Below are 19,244 nucleotides of genomic sequence, written 5' to 3'. Positions count from 1 at the left end.
AGCACTGCTCCTTCCTTAGGTGAATGGAGAGGTATGTTCCAGAAACATTTATATAGACAAAGTCAGAGATGCTGGACAATGCTTGGAGTGCGAGCATTTGCAGTTAATCAAATCATTACAGATCCAGGGAGAGGGATAATCACAGGTTAAAGAGGTGTGAATTGTCTCAAGCCAGAACAGTTGGTAGGATTTTGCAAGTCCAGGCCAGATGGTGGGGGGTGGATGTAATGTGACACCCACCCCCACTACTGGCCTTCAAACAACCGCGCAACCTCAAACAAACCATTGTTTGCAGCAAATTACCCAGCCTTCAGAACAGCGACCATGACACCACACAACCCTGCCAGGGCAATCTCTGCAAGACATGCCAGATCATCGACTTGGATACCACCATTACATGTGGTAACACCACCCACCAGGTACACGGCACATACTCGTGCGACTCGACCAATGTAGTCTACCTCTTCGCTGCAGGAAGGGATGTCCCGAAGCGTGGTACATTGGCGAGACCATGCAGACACTGCGACAACGAAGGAACGGGCATCGTGCGACAATCACCAAGCCGGAATGTTCCTTTTCAGTCAGGGAGCACTTCAGCAGTCAAGGGCATTCAGCCTCTGATCTCCGGGTAAGCGTTCTCCAAGGCGGTCCAACGCAGAATTGCCGAGCAAAAACTTATAGCTAAGTTCCGCACGCATGAGTGCGGTCTCAACAGGGATCTTGGATTCATGTCGCATTACATCCACCCCCCACCAACTGGCCTGGACTTGCAAAATCCTACCAACTGTTCTGGCTTGAGACAATTCACACCTCTTTAACCTGTGATTATCCCCCTCCCTGGATCTGTAATGATTTGATTACCTGCAAATGCTCGCATTCCAAGCATTGTCCAGCATCTCTGACTTTGTCTATATAAATGTTCCTGGAACATACCTCTCCATTCACCTGAGGAAGGAGCTGCGCTCCGAAAGCTCGTGTTTGCAACAAACCTGTTGGACTTTAACCTGGTGTTGTAAGACTTCTTACTATTTTAAGTAAGATCTGCATTGCTAAAAATAGCCAATCATCGGTTCTGGGAGTACACACAGTAGTGACAAGAACAATGATGAAAAATATAAATATATAGTTATAATATTAATTTCTGGTTAAGCACGATGAATCACTTGAAGGATGAGATGCCTAGTGGTTCGTGCATAGAGTACAATTTGTCTGCTAAGGTTAAGAGACACGTGGGTTTGTTGAATTAAAAAAATATATAAAAGCATAATAGGTCCACACCCCAAAATGGGTATTTTAAATATTATTTCTCTGATGAGTGGTAGGCTAGAGAATATTGATGTCCATATTATGATCACACGGTTTGTTTTAGTTTACATAAACTAAAGAAGCATTACATTTTTTAATACCTAATTTATCATGTGCAGACTAAAAATAAACCCACAAAACCTCAGCGAATATAACTAAAATACCACCAAGAATAAAAAACAATAATTACAGAAATGCTCTCATTGTATGGTCTGTTTGTCATTAATTGAAATGCAAAGGATGTATCTAATTGCACACAAGTGCAATGACTTTTAAAAAAGCAAATAGTTTAAAATTACTATGAGATAAAAGTGTACAAAATCTTAACGTATCATATGAATCTCCATCACCTACTTCGGTAACAATGTTATTACAATAATTTAACATTTAGGCCAACACGTTTGTGAGTTGTTATCCCACAATCTCAGGATAATGCTTGACAATCTAAGACTTTACAATGTGGGTGGCACGATAGCACAGTGGTTAGCACTGTCGCTTCACCGCGCCAGGGTCCCAGGTTCAATTCCCAGCTTGTTCTCCCTATGTCTGTGTGGGTTTCCTCCAGGTGCTCCAGTTTCCTCCCATAAGTCCCGAAAAACATGCTGTTAGGTAAGTTGGACACTTTGAATTCTCCCTCTGTGTACCCGAACAGGCGCCGGAATGTGGTGACTAGGGGTTTTTCCACAGTAACTTCATTGCAGTGTTAATGTAAGCCTACTTGTGGCAATAAAGATTATTATTATGTTCCAAAAGCCACGACCTGAATTATAATAAAAGTTTTGAAAATATTTTTCACACTTGCAATTAAAATGTTTCAAGAACAGAATTACCAATTTAGCTGATGTACGAGTATGCTCATGTACTTACGAGGAAGTTCCAGCTCGGCTATCGTGAATTCTTAATTATTGTTACTCTTGCACATAATGAAGCCATCATAGCATGCCTAAATGTTATTTGTATATAGCTTACATTGCTGAGCAAATTTAGTTGCTTTTTAGTTGTTACATTGATTTTTTTTATGGCTCCATTTAACAGCTTTTAATTGAATGGGGTTGTGACGTGCAAGCAAAGGATGTAAAAAACCACACAGCATTTGATGGCATTCGAAATGAAAAATTTAGAAAGTTTTTACTGAGTAAGTTGGTTTACTTTTCTGTAGTTGGTTGTAAAAAGACATTAATGTTTTTCTTTCACATCAGACCTTTGACTTTGGGCATTTCTAGAATGATTTCCAAGCTCAAAGACTACCAATGATAACCTGTAGATTCAGAAAATGATTCCATTTGTCTACAGTTTCTTCTGAAAAATTATATCTGATGCAATCAAGTCATGTTGCCTTCTTGTTTCCAAATGCTAGGGGTCATTATTGAACAACTCCATTAAAGGTCGTTGTACAAAATAAAAACAGGACAGATCTAAGCTAGTCAATTACCACCCAATCAGCCAATCCCCTCCTCAGCAATTAACAGAAAAGCGATAGAAAGAGTCATTAAAAAAAACTGTCTCTCCAAATCCAGCACACTTTGCAACTTTCCAATTCATTCAGAGACATTTCTGACTTCCCAATTCAGAAGTTGTTGGTCTCGCTGATGAGAATCCTCAGTTGCCAGTTTTATTAAACCCTGGTGGTAAAATGATTCAGAATCGGTGCTTTCATCGCCCTGGCCCAGATTCAACTGCTCAGTCAGGGAAATCCATTTTGGTTTAAAATTTTTAAGTTTAATTTGTAATTTTTTTGTTTTGGGCAATATCCTTTTCAGGAGCTGTCCCTTTAATTCACCCCTCAAGTTTATTTGATTTAGTTCAGTCGGTAATTTGATTAACTAAAATGGGAATAACCAGCTCTGGCTGGCTTCATAGCTCAGTGGTTAGAGCACTAGTCTTGTAAACCAGTGGGTGGCGAGTTCAATTCTTGTTCAAAATAATCTGTTCTGCTGATGCTCAGTTGGGTTCTACCAGAATCATTTACAGGATTCATTGGAGCCTTGATCTGAACATGGACACAAAAGTTGAACGACAGAGGAGATATCAGATTAAGTGTTCCCGACATCAAGTCAACATTTAATTATGCATGATGGCAAGGAACTTTAGCAAAGACGTGTTATAAGGATACATAGGACACCATTCATGGATGTTCAGAGTAAGTCATTACAATCTCAGTACAACACTGTCACAGTTCCTCAGGATAGTTTTCTTGACCTAACCTATGCACAATCATCTGGTAATGGGTCGCTGAGCGTAATGCTGCTGATGTGTACTTGGACTTTCGGAAGGCATTTTGATACTGTGAGAAAAGTTATAACTCGTGGAATAAAAGGGATAGTAGAAATGTGGATACAAAATTGGCTGAATAATAGGAAACAGAGAGAAATGGTAAATGAATATTTTTCAGGCTGGAGGAAGATTTGTGGTGGTGTTCCCAAGGGTCTGTATTGGGACCCTTGCTTTTCCTGATATATATATTAATGATCTAAATCTTGGTGTACAGGTGACAGATTCAAGGTTTGTGGATGTTACAAAACTTGGAAGCATGGTAAATTGTGATGAGAACAGTGTAGAACTTCAAAAGAACATAGACAAGTTGGTGGAGTGGGCAGATTGGTGGCAGTTGAAGTTCAATATGGGGAAATGTGAAGTGACACATTTTGATAGGAAGAACATGGAGAGGCGATATCAAAAAAGGAGTAATATTCTTCAAAGGGTGCAGGAGCAGAGGGACCTGAATGTATATGTGCATAGATCATTGAAGGTGGCAAATCAGGTGGAGAGAGTAGTTAATAAAACATATATTCTGGGATTTATTAATAGGCGCAGAGTAAAAGAGCAAGGAAGCTATGCTGAACTTATACAAGATAATAATTATTCCTCAGCTGGAATATTGTTCACAGTTCTGGGTACCACATTATAGGTAGGCTGTGAACTCATTGAAAAGAGTGCAAAAGTATTTTATACAAATGGTTCCAGGGATGAGAAACTTCAGTTACGAGGATAGATTGGAGACGTTGGGAATATTTTCCTTGGAGAAAAGGGGCTGGGGGGGGTCGGAGAATCGCCGGGGGGGGGGCGGCGTGAATCCCGCCCCCGCCGGCCGCCGAATTCTCCAGCACCGGATATTCAGCTGGGATGAGAATCACGCCGCGCCTGTCGGCAGGCCCCGGCCCCCCCCCCCACCCCCTCACCCCCCTGGCGATTCTCCGGCCCGCGATGGACTGAAGCAATCTGGCCCCGGGGGGTTGCCCCCACGGTGGCCTGGCCCGCGATCGGGGCCCACCGATCCGTGGGCGGGCCTGTGCCGTGGGGACACTCTTTTCCTTCCGCGTCGGGCATCAGCCTCAGCGATGGCCAATGCAGAGGTGACCCCCTGCGCATGCATGACGTCAGCAGCCGCTGATGCTCCCACGTGGACTTCCGTCGGCCGGCGAAGTCCCTTCGGCCCCGGCTGGCGTGGCGCCAAAGGCCTTTCCTGCCGGATGGCGGCGCGCCAACCACTCCGGCGTGGGCCTAGCCCCTAAAGGTGAGGGCTTGGCCCCTAAAGGTGCGGTGTATTCCGCACCTTTGGGGCGGTCCGACGCTGGAGTGGTTCACACCACTCCATCCTGCCGGGACCCCCCGTCCTGCTGGATAGGGGAGAATCCAGCCCAAGAAGAAGATTAAAAAGAGATTCATGAGGGGACTGGACAGAGTAGATAGGGAGAAACTGCTCCTGCTTGTAAAAGAATCAAGAATGAGGGGACACAGATTTAAGATGACTTGCAAAAGCAAAGGTGCTGTGAGAAAAAAAAAACATTTTCACACGAGTGGTTTGGGCCTGGAATGCAGTGCCTGAAGTGTGGTGGAGGCAGGTTCAATCGAGGCATTCACAAAGGCTTTAGATGATCATTTGAATAGAAACAATGTGCAGGGGTAGGGGGACAAAGCAGAGGAATGGCACTAAGTCATAATGCTCGTTTGGAGAGCGAGTGCATGACACAATGGGCCAAATGGCCTCCTTATGCACAATTATAATTAGAGGAAGAAACGGACATACAAGATCGGATTTTTGTGGAGAAGGAATGAAGGTCACGTTAGGAAACTTAACAATCTAGTAGTCTACTCTCCCGCAAAAAGGTCCCCACCTGCCATATTGTCATTCTGGGTGGGTGGGCAGAATGGAAATGGACCTGCCCAGTCCTGAGGCTAGTCTGAGGTGACAAATGTAGCTGGGACGTTAGCCTTTAGTGCTATCTCAGCTTAGTTTGAATGACTTCAGGCCCTCAAATCCTACTCCTACACTAACCCCAAATGCCCCGTCACACCCCATGCCTCCTCACATTCCCCATGCCCCTTCTATTTTCCCTATAATCCTCATGGTCCCTTCTTTTCCCCATGCTCCCTCCATGGTCCCCCATGCCCCATGCCACTGCAATAGCCACCCACCCAGCATCCACTCTGGGAGGATCTCAGGAGCTGTTTTTGAAAGGGAGATGAAAAAAAAATCTCAACAATCTAATGAACTTTCAAACAGCCTCCATACTGAAAAATATTCAAATTCATAATATAACCCATTGAAAATATTTAATTGTTATCAGGTAGTCACCCTGCTGTTAAAGCAAGGGCACAGTGGGAGAGGAGGGAGAATTCAGTGGGAGTCCAATAATTGCTTTTACACTGCATAGATTTCCTGCCAGTGCCTACCATGCCAGGTCAAGAAACCCTCTGGACGTTGGTGCGAAACCAATTTGCATCCCGCTAATGGGATGTGAATAAATTCCTGACTGGATTCTTCCGCCCATGCCAGATTCTCCGCCACACCAGCAGGAAAACAGTCCAAAATACACCTGGAACAATGTGGTGTGCAGGAGTCGGGACTTACCTGAAAACCGCCCAGGGCTGCCTTCGGAGTTCAGGCTGAAGGCCGCCAGAGGCCCTTGGAACATCACAGCAGTGGGTGGGGTGGAGCATCTATAGATGGACCTTCCAGAGTCAGTGTCATCGAGGAGTCCATCTTCCAGCCTCAGAATGTTCCTGATGATCTATCTCCTTTTTCAGGAGGTCCATTTACTTTCTTCAATGGTGGGTCAATGATGTTGGGCACTTTTTCCATTAGGCAGGCAAATATGATGGCCGGAGGTGTACCATTGTGCCCACCATGCCACAAAACCCCTGGATGCCTAATTGATCAGAACACGGCTAGAAGATATAGCAGGTTTCCTACCAATCTTCAAAACGGAACCTTGTTTCCGCCCTACCATGGGAGAATTCCCAGATGGGAGAATTCTTCCCAGAACTTCTTAAAACTCATGCACAACAGGTATGATGGCACAGCAGGCCTGAGTGATGCCAGAGCTCTATACACTAACCCCATTTGAGGACCGAGCCCTTGAGCTTGCTGGCGAGGGGCAGGAGTGCTCCTGTGCAGAGGGCAAGCTCACAACACCAAGATGTAAAAATGCTCAACACATCCAGCCATGGCGCAATGCAGTGGCCTCTCTCCTACAAGTGTTCCTCTGTCCCGCTATAATGCCATCTCCTTTCCTTTGCCGGTCCATCCTCACGTCCCTGGACACCGCGGACCGGAGCAGGCTGAGGCAGGCACAGAGACCAGGATTGAAGAGGTGTCACACCCGTCAACCGCACCCTCCACCAGCACATATACTGGCACCTAGGTGGAATTAAATAGTAGACAGGCTTCTGGGTCACTCACTGGTGAGCAGCTCGGACCTGATGATCCACAGCAGGCAGGGATCCAGCACTCAGAAGGATGCCGGAGCCCAGGATCGATAACGTGCCCCTGGGTCAATAATGTGTCCCTGGGTCTGGTCTTTCCAGAGGTGCTGGAGCTACAAAGGCAGTGTCGCGAGCATCAGGAAGGGACGACAGCATCCCTCTTCGTACTGCAAGGCCGACTGGAGGAGTCCCGTTACCTTCTGTCCAAGGAGATGGTGCCGTCAGTCTGACATAATGAGTCGAACCTGCAGGAGTAAACTCCATGGCAGGGGATTTGCGCTCCATGATACACCTTCATGGCTAAGGGCATGACCTTCATGGTGCAGGGCTTCAACTGCATGGTACAGGCATGAGTGGGAAATGCACATGTGCCAGCGCCAGAGGATGGCATGGCTTCTGGATCTCACTCCAGCTTCCGCTCTATCTCGGGCACCCTAAGGGTAGAGGATCAGCAGGAGTGCAGCCCAGGACCCTACACCCAGGAGACCCTGGGGGTACCTAAACAATATGACACCCCCCCTCCCTCTGAACTAAACACCTCCAGCCCCACACACCGGGGAGGGAAGCACTACAACACCCGTACTGCCCAGAAGCAAGCCAGACGCTCAAGATCCCAACCCTCATGGATACCCACCAAGGTCATCTCAGATAACAGGATGTGGAGGTCAGCAGGCTGCCTCACCATCAGTTGTGGATCCTGGGGGTACATTTAGATGTAGCGGGAGGGTGAGGAAGACTAAGAAATTATTGGCATCTAGTGGCACAGGTGAACCTATTCGAGAAAATACACCATTGGAACAACTAGCTAGCATTACAAATCACTGTTCACCGCCATGTTATGGCGGCATGCTCCACAAAGCCCCACGCAAACTCTGTGCTTCCTCCCTGTGCAGCGCTATGTCTCTCCCAACTCGCATACTGACAATGCAGTAATACCGCATCACTCCTGGTGCAGGCCCCCCCAACCCCCCAGCCCCACTCCCTCAATCCCCATCCATGAAAGATCCCCCCCTCCCCCCGGCACACTAATGTTCAGACCTCGCATATGCCAGAATTCTCCAGTTATGAGGATGCAATTGGTTGAAAACATGCGCATTTGTCCACCTTGATAAAAGGCAGAGACACACTGGGACCCCTGACCTTGGAGGGGCAGTAGCAGCTGAGATCCGTTATTCTGCCTCTCTGGGCCCCTAGATCATCCCGTTCAGTGGCAGGTCATGTTGAGGTCTGTCAGACATTTTGCAGTGGTTAAGTGGAGCATCGCTCTGTCCTCACTGTAAGTCATCATCATTCTCCTCAGTGCCCAGTCATTCGCTTTTATGGCCTGTCCATGAATGGGGCGACCATGTCAATGACCTCCCGCAGGCCCCACAGTAGTGAGAAGAAATGGGACACATGCTGTGAGAGGTCCTCACACTGTACTCCTGGTCATCACCAAACCAGGAATCAATGAAGGCTTCCCTAGACCTGTGCCCCAAGCGGGCTTTAGCCATCGCAAGAGGCCTTCCTCCTCCACAGGTTGCATGTCGCTGTCATCCTCGACATCCTCCTCATCAAAGCAGATGTGGCACTCCATTTCCTCCTGGTCCGCTTGTCCCGCTGCAGTGGCAGATTGTGCAGAGCGCAGCAGACCGTTACGATACTGGGGCTGTATCAGATGGCTCTCCACGACTAGTCCAGGCACCTGAACCACATCTTGAGCAGTCCAATAGCCTACTCGACCAGCGCACACATTGACACACGAGCCTCATTGTAGTCTCCATAGGTGTTTGTGGCCTCTGCACTGGTGCCATCAGTCACCTCATGACTGGGTACTCTTTGTTCTCGATAGCCATCCCTCCAGCCGCTGCTCTCCCTCAAAAACAGCTGGGATCGAGGTGTGCCCCAGGAAGTAACTATCATGGATGCTCCCCAGGAACAGGCACACATCTGAATGATACAGGCCACATGGTCACAGATGAGCTGGACATTGAGGGGGCTGGTATCTTTGTAGTTCAAAAATGTTGCCCCATGCACATGGGTGCAGACACCCTACACCTGAGATGAAGCCCATGACCCGAGCATCTTGGCTTGCCTGGTCCAGGTTGATGCACATGTGGGCCCATCTGTGTGCACTTGTGTGCTACCAACTGAAAAATTCTGCACAAAGTGAATGATGAGGAGTCCTGACAATGCCCGGATCCTCAATCCTCTCAGGATCAGGGACATCCACCCATGCACATCCCCCTTTCTGATCACGTTACCACTGAGATTCTCTCCCCGTTACACAATTGCCTTTTCCCCACAGTTACCCTCTCAACTCCACCTATATGAAGTGCTTCAACCCTCGAGAACCTCAGAGGTCTACATGCCGCCTCTCTTTTCTACCCCCACTATGAGTGAGGACTGAGGGCAGTTCCGTGCATTTAATGGACCAGTGTCCTACCTTCATGGGAGAATCATGATGCTTCCTTAATGTCATACGCTGAACTGTATAAATGATGAGTGAATGCTTTATAACGCCTTGCATTTTGGGGCCACAACTGTCTCACCTCTCTGTTATGTACGTGAGTTTGAGCCTTGGAGTTCAATGCTTGGGGGCTCAAGTTTACAACTTTTAAGCAACACAAATAACCAAGTAAACTAAATATAATAGACAAAGGGACAAATTAGGACAGCCCCTTAAAGGAAAACTGCCTTAAACAAACCGCGAATCAGAAATAAGACATGAAACATCAAACCAAAATGTGATTAAAGGGATCAATAAGGCACCCCAGCCTTGAGGGTGCCATTGGACACCACATGCCCCCTCCCCAGGGACACCCAGCAGCGAATGTAGCCACGGCAGAGGGGCAGACAGTCGGGTCAGACAACCGCTTTGGGTCGGCCGATGCCTAGACCTGTTGATGGCAAGTTTGAACAGGAGCAGGTTCAGGAGGTGGTCCTCCTCCCCAGGAGCAGGTTCACAAGGAAGACCCCTCCCACGAGCAGGGTCACGAGGAGGTCCTCTGCCCCAGGAGCATGTTCACGAGGAGGTCCTCCTTCCCAGGAGCATGTTCACGAGGAGGTCCTCCTCCCAGGAGCAGGTGCACAAGGAGGTCCTCCTTCCCAGGAGCAGGTTCACAAGGATGTCCTCCTGCCCAGCAGCAGGTTCACGAGGAAGTCCTCCTCCCCAGGAGCAGGTTCACGAGTAGGTCCTCCTCCCCAGGAGCAGGTTCACGAGTAGGCCCTCCTCCCCAGGAGCAGGTTCACGAGTAGGCCCTACTCCCCAGGAGCAGGTTCACGAGTAGGTCCTCCTCCCCAGGAGCATGTCCACGAGGAGGTCATCTTCCCCAGGAGCAGGTTCACAAAGAGGTCCTCCTCCTTACCCGCTCTGCTCCACACAAGCTGTGCATAGATCAGGGGTGTGGGGGTGTTAAAAGTTGGGCACCAATCAGTGATGCACTCAAGCATAAAATGCTGACTAAATTTGCACAATTGACTCATCAAGGAAGGATCAGGGACCTAGCTTTAGCTTATGGCAGGCGAGGCACACCTGATGGGTGTGAAGACTGAAATTAGCATGTCAACTTCCTCCTTAGAGCGCACCCTCATTCCCCAGCTTTTAAGGGCAGCAGATTAATCAATTCCTCCAACTTGAATAGCCAGCCACCCAGATACTAACCCCTGACAGCCTGGTCTCCCAAAACCAGTGGCCTTTAATTTCCAACAATCTAATGCCCACTGGCTTCATGGTGCTGATGAGTGTGGGGTTTCATTCTCACCACAGTGGTCCTCCCCAGTGTGTAAGGGTACTCAGGCCTCATGAGGCTGGAAATCACCTCTTGTCAGAGTTCCCTATGCCCTTGCAGCCTGGCATCACAGAACCCCACACACAAACCTTATAGTTACCCCCAGTGCTGATTCTGTGGATTGACCTGCTCCCATCCATTTTGCAGCTGCCACTCTGGAAGGGCAATCCCTCAGCAGTGATATTCCACAAATGGCGGCTTGGTCACGTAGTCCAAAATCCCCTTTGAAGATGTGGTCGGCTTGTTCTCATATTTATAGAGCTGTTGTAAATAATGCCAGCGTGATGTTACGCCACCGGCCCAGGGAATGTGAAGTTCCAGGGCGAGGGCTCGCTAATGATATTATAAAGTATTTATCACGTTTCCCAATTCTCGCCGTATTTTCCGCCTGCATCGCCGTTCTCGCTGACGGCTATCACGGGCTCAAAATTCCGTCCTTCCATCTCAGAAAATGGTTTGAAATATCAATGGTTTCAATATGAATCTAGTCCTGCTATATTTTAATTCCGTTTTAGCGTGAACTAACATGGATTACAGCACAGTGCTTTTACAACAGGAGAGATCAGGAGTATATGATAGGCAACCTATATTACTTGCAGTGTGTAAAGGGTAAGCTGTTAGCTCAAAGGCATGTTGCATCTTGTTTATTGCATTGTAAAGAATACCTTTCAGTTCATGGAACATGTAGCCCAGTCTTTGAAAACTGCCTTTAATGACGAGCATGAATAAAGTGTTTTGGGTCAAGCCCAAATTGTAATATTTCACTCACCCCCCTCACCCAATAACGTTCCCCTTTCAACAGAATAACCTGAGGCACACCATGAATAGTCTGGCACGAGTTCAGATAGCCTTCAAAAACGTTATACGTCTCTGTGATAATCAACCATTGGCTGGTTAGATCGCATGAAGGGTAAAACTCCATTCATGTGAAAAGGAGGTCACTATTTAGTTATGAATAGAAGAACGGATGGTGAGGTTTATTTTTGTTTGGCATCTCAGAGCTTTCCTCTAGTAAACCTGGTTACATTTTTAGTCTGAATGATGAATGAAATTAAACCTAGAGTCAATAAATGACGACAAAGAGAAAATAACGTTTTAACAATATAAATTATGCCATCACAATTTCTGAAGATATTTATTTGTAACGTGGCATCAAATTCAGGAGGCATCATGCTATTATTCTATTGTGTACTGAACTCCGTTTTAAAGCTCTCTGTTCAGTAATGTGCTTTGTACCCAGGTTACTATGCATACTGGTCATCAGTAATCCCCATTATTATCCACGGAGATACAGACATTCTTGAAGATATCGTTCACAATCACTTAAAAAAGTTGAGTTTCATGAGCAGTCCCAGAAGCAGGTAAGTTTTCTTTACATTTGTGACTGACATTTGAGTGGGATGAGGGTAAACATAACAAAAAACCTATAGGAAGCTTCGTCGATTGGAACCTCCCAATGTTGAAAATGTCCCAAAGGTTTTTCAGGGAGGAGAAACAAATCATGATTTATTTAGGAGCACTGATCGGAAGCGTTACCAAAAGAATGGCTCTCAAGGTACCAAGATGTGGCCAAAAGAATCTCCAGCTTTAACTCCAGCAGAATATGGAAGGCAAGGGAGACAGTTCACTCTGTCACTAACCCACCAGTCCGTGGATGCTGCAAAGTGACTTGACAACTGAGGAGATGTGGGAAATGACTGGTGACTCCCTGCTTGTTAAAAATCTGGAGGTTCAGATCACAGTCCAAGCTGAGCACCGTATATGCTAGCTTGAAGAAAGGATGCTTGCATTGCATGCAATCATTAATGGGTTCATAGGCCACAGACAATAGCAATTTGTGAATTATGAATCCCGAGACCCCATCTGACATTTTGGGATTGCCACACCGGTTGGACTTTTTGCCTGGCGATTATTCCTGAAGAGGACTGGATAATTATCTGATTTAAAAATAACTTCTTCCCCACTGTTACCAAACTCCTAAACCAATCCCCTTATAGACCGACCTGATTAATACCACACTCTGTATGCTTCACCCTGATGCCGGTGTCTATGTATTTACCTTGTGTTGCCGTATTGTATATTTTCTTTTTATTTTCATGTATAAAATGATCTGTTTTGAGCTGCACGCAGAAAAATACTTTTCACTGTACCTCGGTACATGTGACAATAAACAAATTCAATCCAATCCAAGAAACAAATTTGCCGGGATATGGGTAAAAGGTGGGAGTTCGGAGACGAGCCAAGTTGCATTTGCAAAGGGATGGTACAGACTTGACAGGTTGAATAACCCATGTAAGAGCATGGCTCCTTTAAAGGCCACCTGACCTGCCCGGAACCCATGAACAAAGCACATAAACCTGGACCTATCGGCTGCCAGGGAGTGGAAATCTTGTGTTGGGAGTTGTGTTGATCTCTAACATAAAGTTCTTCAATTTTTAAAAATGTTTTTATTAAAGTTTTTACATATTATACACTGTACATTCAGTGAAGATAACTGTGCTGATTACAATGTCATGTCATTTCCTTGTGCCGATACCCTTTTCCACCCCCCTCCCCCATTTGTTGTTTCAGGGTCCTTTCCTGGGCCCTTCTTGGACAGTTAGCCACTATTTACAGGTGGACGGTGGACGGTGGACGGTGCCCTCCCCTCCTCTGTACTACATCCTCCCAGTGTGTGCGTGGGTTTCCTCCGGGTGCTCCGGTTTCCTCCCACAATCCAAAGATGTGCGGGTTAGGTGGATTGGCCATGATAAATTGCCCTTAGTGTCCAAAATTGCCCTTAGTGTTGGGTGGGGTTACTGAGTTATGGGGATAAGGTGGAGGTGTTAACCTTGGGTAGGGGATAGGGTGCTCTTTCCAAGAGCCGGTGCAGACTCGATGGGCCGAATGGCCTCCTTCTGCATTGTAAATTCTATGTCTATGTCTATTTCGGCATTCCATTAGTGGGTTCCTTTCCTTGTGGTCTTGCTTGAAGCACTCTGGCATCCCCTCCTTTACAGGCATCTCTCTCCGGTCTGCCCACTCTGGTCCTATTGGCTTCCATTTATCCCCCCCCTTCCCTATTGGCTTTGAACAGGTCCTGAAGTTGTTGAATGGCCTTCACGCCTTGTGATGATTCAAAGCTTTTTGCTATATTTCAAGCTAGAAGGTTCAGTTTTCAGCTGTATTTCAGGCAAGGAGTTTCAATGAAAATGTATAACTCCCACTAAAAAGAGAATTAAAAATTAATCTCAAGAATTATGCAAAACTGCTGCCAGCAGGAATGCAGCAAAGGATGGAGGAAGGGATCAAAGGCCATATTTGGCACAATGCTTTGCCATTTCTCTCCAAATCACAACACGAGTGCGATTGGCAATATAAAAGTTGAGTAAATTATTTGCAGTCAGGGTGGAGATGCTTGCAGAGACCAGAGTGGGCCTGCAGGCCTGGCAACACCAGGTGGCTGCCCCCCTCCCCCTTCATGCACGATCAATTGTACAAAGACTAAGGTTGGATACAACTGTGGCTTTATTGCAGTAAGATGTGTGGCCTCCCACAGCAGCTGCCGAAATGGCTGCTGAATAGAGGACACGCTCCTCCTACTGGGCGAAGCCAGCAGGCAGGGGCTACCGGCGAACCTGTAGTACAGGTCCTACCTCACATCACCTAATACAGGTGTAACAGTGGTTGACCACATTCACCCACTGTTAAAAATGAGTCCGGCGGGGGTGGAGGAGAACTATATACAGTAGTGAATTTATGTAGTGGTTTATCAGGGAAAAGAGGAAAAAAAAATGTCCTTTGAAAGTCCGGTGCCAGTTAGAGATTCAACCGGTCTGGTGCCTTGATGTTCCGCTGGGAGCGACGATGTCGATGCTGGCCTGATGTTGGATGACTCCAGGAGTGTACCGAAATCCTCTTCATCCTCTGGCATGGGCAGGAGCAATGGCCCTGGTGGGGTTAATGTAGGGAGCGTCAGGGGAGGAGAGGGTGGCGCCGGGCCGGAGAAGTGTGTATGGGTGGAACCTGCTGGTGCCAGGTCCCAGAGGGAGACAGTATCTTGGCGGCTGTCAGGGTACGCCACATAGGCATACTGGGAGTTGGCATGGAGCAAATGCACTCTATCCACCAACGGATCCGCCTTGTGTAGTCAGACATGCCGCCGGAGCAGGACCGGTCCTGGAGCTGCGAGCCAAGTGGGGAGCGACACCCTGAATGTGGACTTCCTGGGGAAGGCAAAAAGACGTTCATGGGTTGTGTTATTCGTAGCGGTGCACAGTACTGACCGGATGGAGTGTAGTGCATCAGGGAGGACCTCCTGCCAGCGAGAGGCTGGGATGTTCCTGGACCATTGGGGCAGTTGGACGGCCCTCCATACCGTCCCATTCTCCCTCTCTACCTGGCCGTTTCCCCGGGGATTATAGCTGGTCGTCCTGCTGGAGGCGATACCCCTGCTGATCAGGAACTGACGCAGCTCATCACTCATGAATGAGGATCCCCTGTCACTGTGGACGTAGGCGGGGAACTGAACAGAGCGAAGATTGTGTTTAGGGTGTTGACAGTGGCAGACGTCATATCGGGGCATGGGACGGCGAAGGGGAATCTGGAGTACTCATCGACCACACTGAGAATATACGTGTTTCGGTCGGTGGAAGGGAGGAGCCCTTTGAAATCCACGCTGAGGTGTTCAAAGGGCCAGGAGGCCTTCACCAGGTGTGCACAGTCCAGCCGGTAGAAGTGCGGCTTGCACTCCACACAGACCTGGCAGTCCCTAGTGACTGCCCGTACTTCCTCGACTGAGTAGGGAAGATTGCGAGCCTTGACAAGATGGTACAATCGTGTGACAAAGGCTGTCATGTAGGGACTGGAGTCAGTCTACTTGTGCGCTGGCACATGTACCTCGGGATAGGGCGTCTGGGGGCTTCTTGAGTTTGCCGGGGCGATACAAAATCTCGTAATTATAGGTGGAGAGCTATATCCTTGGCGGATTCTCCACCGCAAGATTTTATCGTTTTTGATCTTGCCCCACTGCATGTTGTTAAATATGACAGTGCAGCACGGTAGCTAGCATAAATGCTTCACAGCTCCAGGGTCCCAGGTTCGATTCCTGGCTGGGTCACTGTCTGTGCGGAGTCTGCACGTCCTCCCCGTGTGTGCGTGGGTTTCCTCCGGGTGCTCCGGTTTCCTCCCACAGTCCAAAGATGTGCAGGTTAGGTGGATTGGCCATGTGAAATTGCCCGTAGTGTCCTAAAAAAAAAGTAAGGTTAAGGGGGGGTTGTTGGGTTACGGGTATAGGGTGGAAACGTGGGTTTGAGTAGGGTGACCATTGCTCGGCACAACATCGAGGGCCGAAGGGCCTGTTCTGTGCTGTACTGTTCTATGTTCTATGAAGGCTACTGACCATTGGTCAGTGAGGAGAGTGAATCTCCTGCCGGACAGGTAATGCCTCCAATGCCGCACAGCTTCAAACGATAGCTTGGGCCTCTTTTTCGACAGACGAGTGCCGAATTTCTGAGGCATGAAGGGTGCGGGAAAAGAATACCACGGGTCTGCCTGCCTGATTGAGGGTGGAGGCAAGTGCGACGTCTGATGCGTCGCTTTCTACGTGAAAGGGCAGTGTCTCGTCTACTGCGTGCGTCCCAGCCTTGGCTATATCAGCTCTGATATGGGCGAAGGCCTGTTGTGCGGACGAGACTGGCCGATCGTCATTGAGGCGAGCTGCGGTCGGACGTCACTGGCGTCAGAAGGTGGAGAGCGTGGGGGGCCCAGGTTGTGGCATGCTGTCAGCATCCATGCCCTGTGGGGATGGACAGGATGACGGCGCCTGAAGATCCAGCGGGGGACAAAATGGCAGCACCCATGGGCTGTACGTTGCGGGAGCTGGACAAGATCGTGGCGTCCATGGGCCGCATGTGGACTGAGGGGGGGGGGGGGGAAGATGGCGGCGCCCACTGGCCACGCGTGGCCCCAGGAGGTGAAAATGGTGGCACCCACTGGCTGCATGTGGTACGGGGAGGTGAAGATGGCGGCGCCCACTGGCCGCGTGTGGTCCGGGACGAAGATGGCGGCGCCCATTGTGTGTAGGTCACGGGGGAGGGGTCGATAGCGGCGACTGCACGGGCCTGGCACACCTCGGCGAAGTGCCCCTTTTTGCCACAAGACTTGCAAAATGGCAGTGTGGGCCGTGCAGCATAGCGGGGGTGCTTCTGCTGGCCGCAGAAGTAACATCGGGGAGCCCTGGGGTGCGTGGGTTGGCATGTGGCGCAGGCATACTGGCTGGGTGAAGCCCCGGCTGGGGCGGCCATCTGTGTGGTCCACGAGGGATAGGAGGGGTGGGCCGTGCAGCGACCATCATGGAGTGTGCTAGCTTTTTAGTCTCAGCTAGGTCAAGTGTGGCCCCTTCTAGCAGTCTTTGGCGTATGAGGTCCGACCCAATCCCCGTTATAAACGCATCGCACATAAGGAGGTTGGAATGTTCGGTGGCCGTAATGGCCTGACAGTCACAGTCCTGGACGAGTGGGATTAGGGCCCGCCAGAAGTCTTCTATGGACTCACCAGGGAGTTGAGAGCACGTGTCTGACGAAGTGTGTGTTCGTTTTCTGTGCGTAGTTTTCTTTGAGGAGCGCCATGGCGTCTGCGTAATTCAGGGCGCCCTGGATCAGCGGAAACGCATTGGAGCTCAGGATCTGTATCTTCCGAGCCTCCACTGGAGGGGTGGTCGCTGAGTTGATATAGGCCTCAAAGCAAGCTAGCCAGTGATTAAAGTCCTTTTTGACATCGCCTGATTGCAGATCCAGCTGCAGGTGATATGGTTTGATTTGGAGGTCCATCTTTTAGAAAATCTTACTGCAATAAATTGATGCAAGATCAATTGTACAAAGACTATGGTTGGATACAACTGTGGCTTTACTGCAGTAAGATGTGTGGCCTCCCACCGCAGCTGGCGAAATGGCTGCTGAATAGAGGACACACTCCTCCTATTGGGCGGAGCCAGCAGGCAGGGGCTACCGGCGAACCTGTAGTACAGGTCCTATCTTATATCACCCAATACAGGTGCAACAGTGGTTTACCGCACCCCTGTCTATGATGCATCTGGTGGGCAGCAGGCAGATCAGGGCAGGCACCCCGCCACCCAATCAGAAGCACAAAGGGACTTGGGAATCCTTGTTCACGATTCACTTAAGGTTAATATGCAGGTTCAGTCGGCAGTTAGGAAGATAAATGCAATGTTAGCATTCATGTTGAGAGGGCTAGAATACAAAACCATAGATGTACTTTTGAGACCATGGATGTACTTCTGAGGCTATACAAGGCCCCATAGAGTATTGTGAGCAGTTTTGGGCTCCATATCTAAGGAAGGATTGGCCTTGGAAAGGGTCCAGAGGAGGTCCACAAGAATGATCCCTCGAATGAAGAGCTTGTCGTATGAGGAACGGTTGAGGACTCTGGGTCTATACTCGTTGGGAGTTTAGAAGGATGAGGGGGGAATCTTATTGAAACATACAGGATACTGCGTGGCCTGGATAGAGTGGACATAGAGAATGTTTCCACTTGTAGGAAAAACTAGAAGCAGAGGACACAATCTCAGACTAAAGGGACGATCCTTTAAAAGAGATGAGGAGGAATTTCTTCAGCCAGAGGATGGTGAATCTGTGATACTCATTGTCACAGAAGGCTGTGGAGGCCAAATTACTGAGTGTCTTTAAAACAGAGATAGATGAGTTTTTAAACATAGAACATAGACCAGTACAACACAGAACAGGCCCTTCGGCTCTATATGTTGTGCCGAGCATTGTCGGAAACCAAGATCAAGCTATCCCACTCCCTGTCATTCTGGTGTGCTCCATGTGCCTATCCAATAACTGCTTGGAAGTTCCTAAAGTGTCCGACTCCACCATCACAGCAGGCAGTCCATTCCACACTCAAACCACGCTGAATAAAGAACCTACCTCAGACATCCCTCCTATATCTCCCACCCTGAACCTTATAGTTATGCCCCCTTGTAACAGCTACATCCATCCGAGGAAATAGTCTCTGACCATCCACTCTATCTTGTGAACCTCCTCTGGACCCTTTCCAAGGCCAGCACATCCTTCCTTAGATACAGGGCCCAAAACTGCTCACAATACTCAATGGGGTCTGACCAGAGCCTTATATAGCCTCAGAAGTACATCATCTCATAAACCTCTAAGTCGCCTCTCATCCTCCTCCGCTCCAAAGAGAAAAGCCCTCGCTCCCTCAACCTTTCCTCATAAGACCTATCCTGCAAACCAGGCAGCATCCTGGTAAATCTCCTTTGCACCCTTTCCAATGCTTCCACATCCTTCCTATAATGAGGCAACCTGAACTGCACACAATACTCCCAATGTGGTCCCACCAGGGTCATATATAGTTGCAGCATAACTCCACGGCTCTTAAACGCAAGGTCCTTGTTAATAAACACTAACACACTACATGCCTTCTTCACAGCTCTATCCACTTGAG

At 48.5% G+C, this 19,244-nt stretch overlaps 1 protein-coding gene across 1 annotated transcript in view; it reads left to right on the top strand.

The window, feature by feature from the left end:
• LOC119955195 overlaps positions 1-19,244 on the top strand; it is a 162,944-nt gene that overhangs the window by 89,024 nt on the left and 54,676 nt on the right. The window contains exons 17-18 of the mRNA XM_038781183.1: positions 2,341-2,440; positions 12,022-12,142. Of these exons, the coding sequence (XP_038637111.1) occupies positions 2,341-2,440; positions 12,022-12,142 (221 nt within the window). The remainder of the gene's footprint in view (positions 1-2,340; positions 2,441-12,021; positions 12,143-19,244) is intronic.

Source organism: Scyliorhinus canicula, chromosome 20 (genome assembly GCF_902713615.1).
Source record: "Scyliorhinus canicula chromosome 20, sScyCan1.1, whole genome shotgun sequence".
Lineage (NCBI taxonomy): Eukaryota > Metazoa > Chordata > Chondrichthyes > Carcharhiniformes > Scyliorhinidae > Scyliorhinus > Scyliorhinus canicula.
This window is presented reverse-complemented; position numbering and strand designations above follow the sequence as displayed.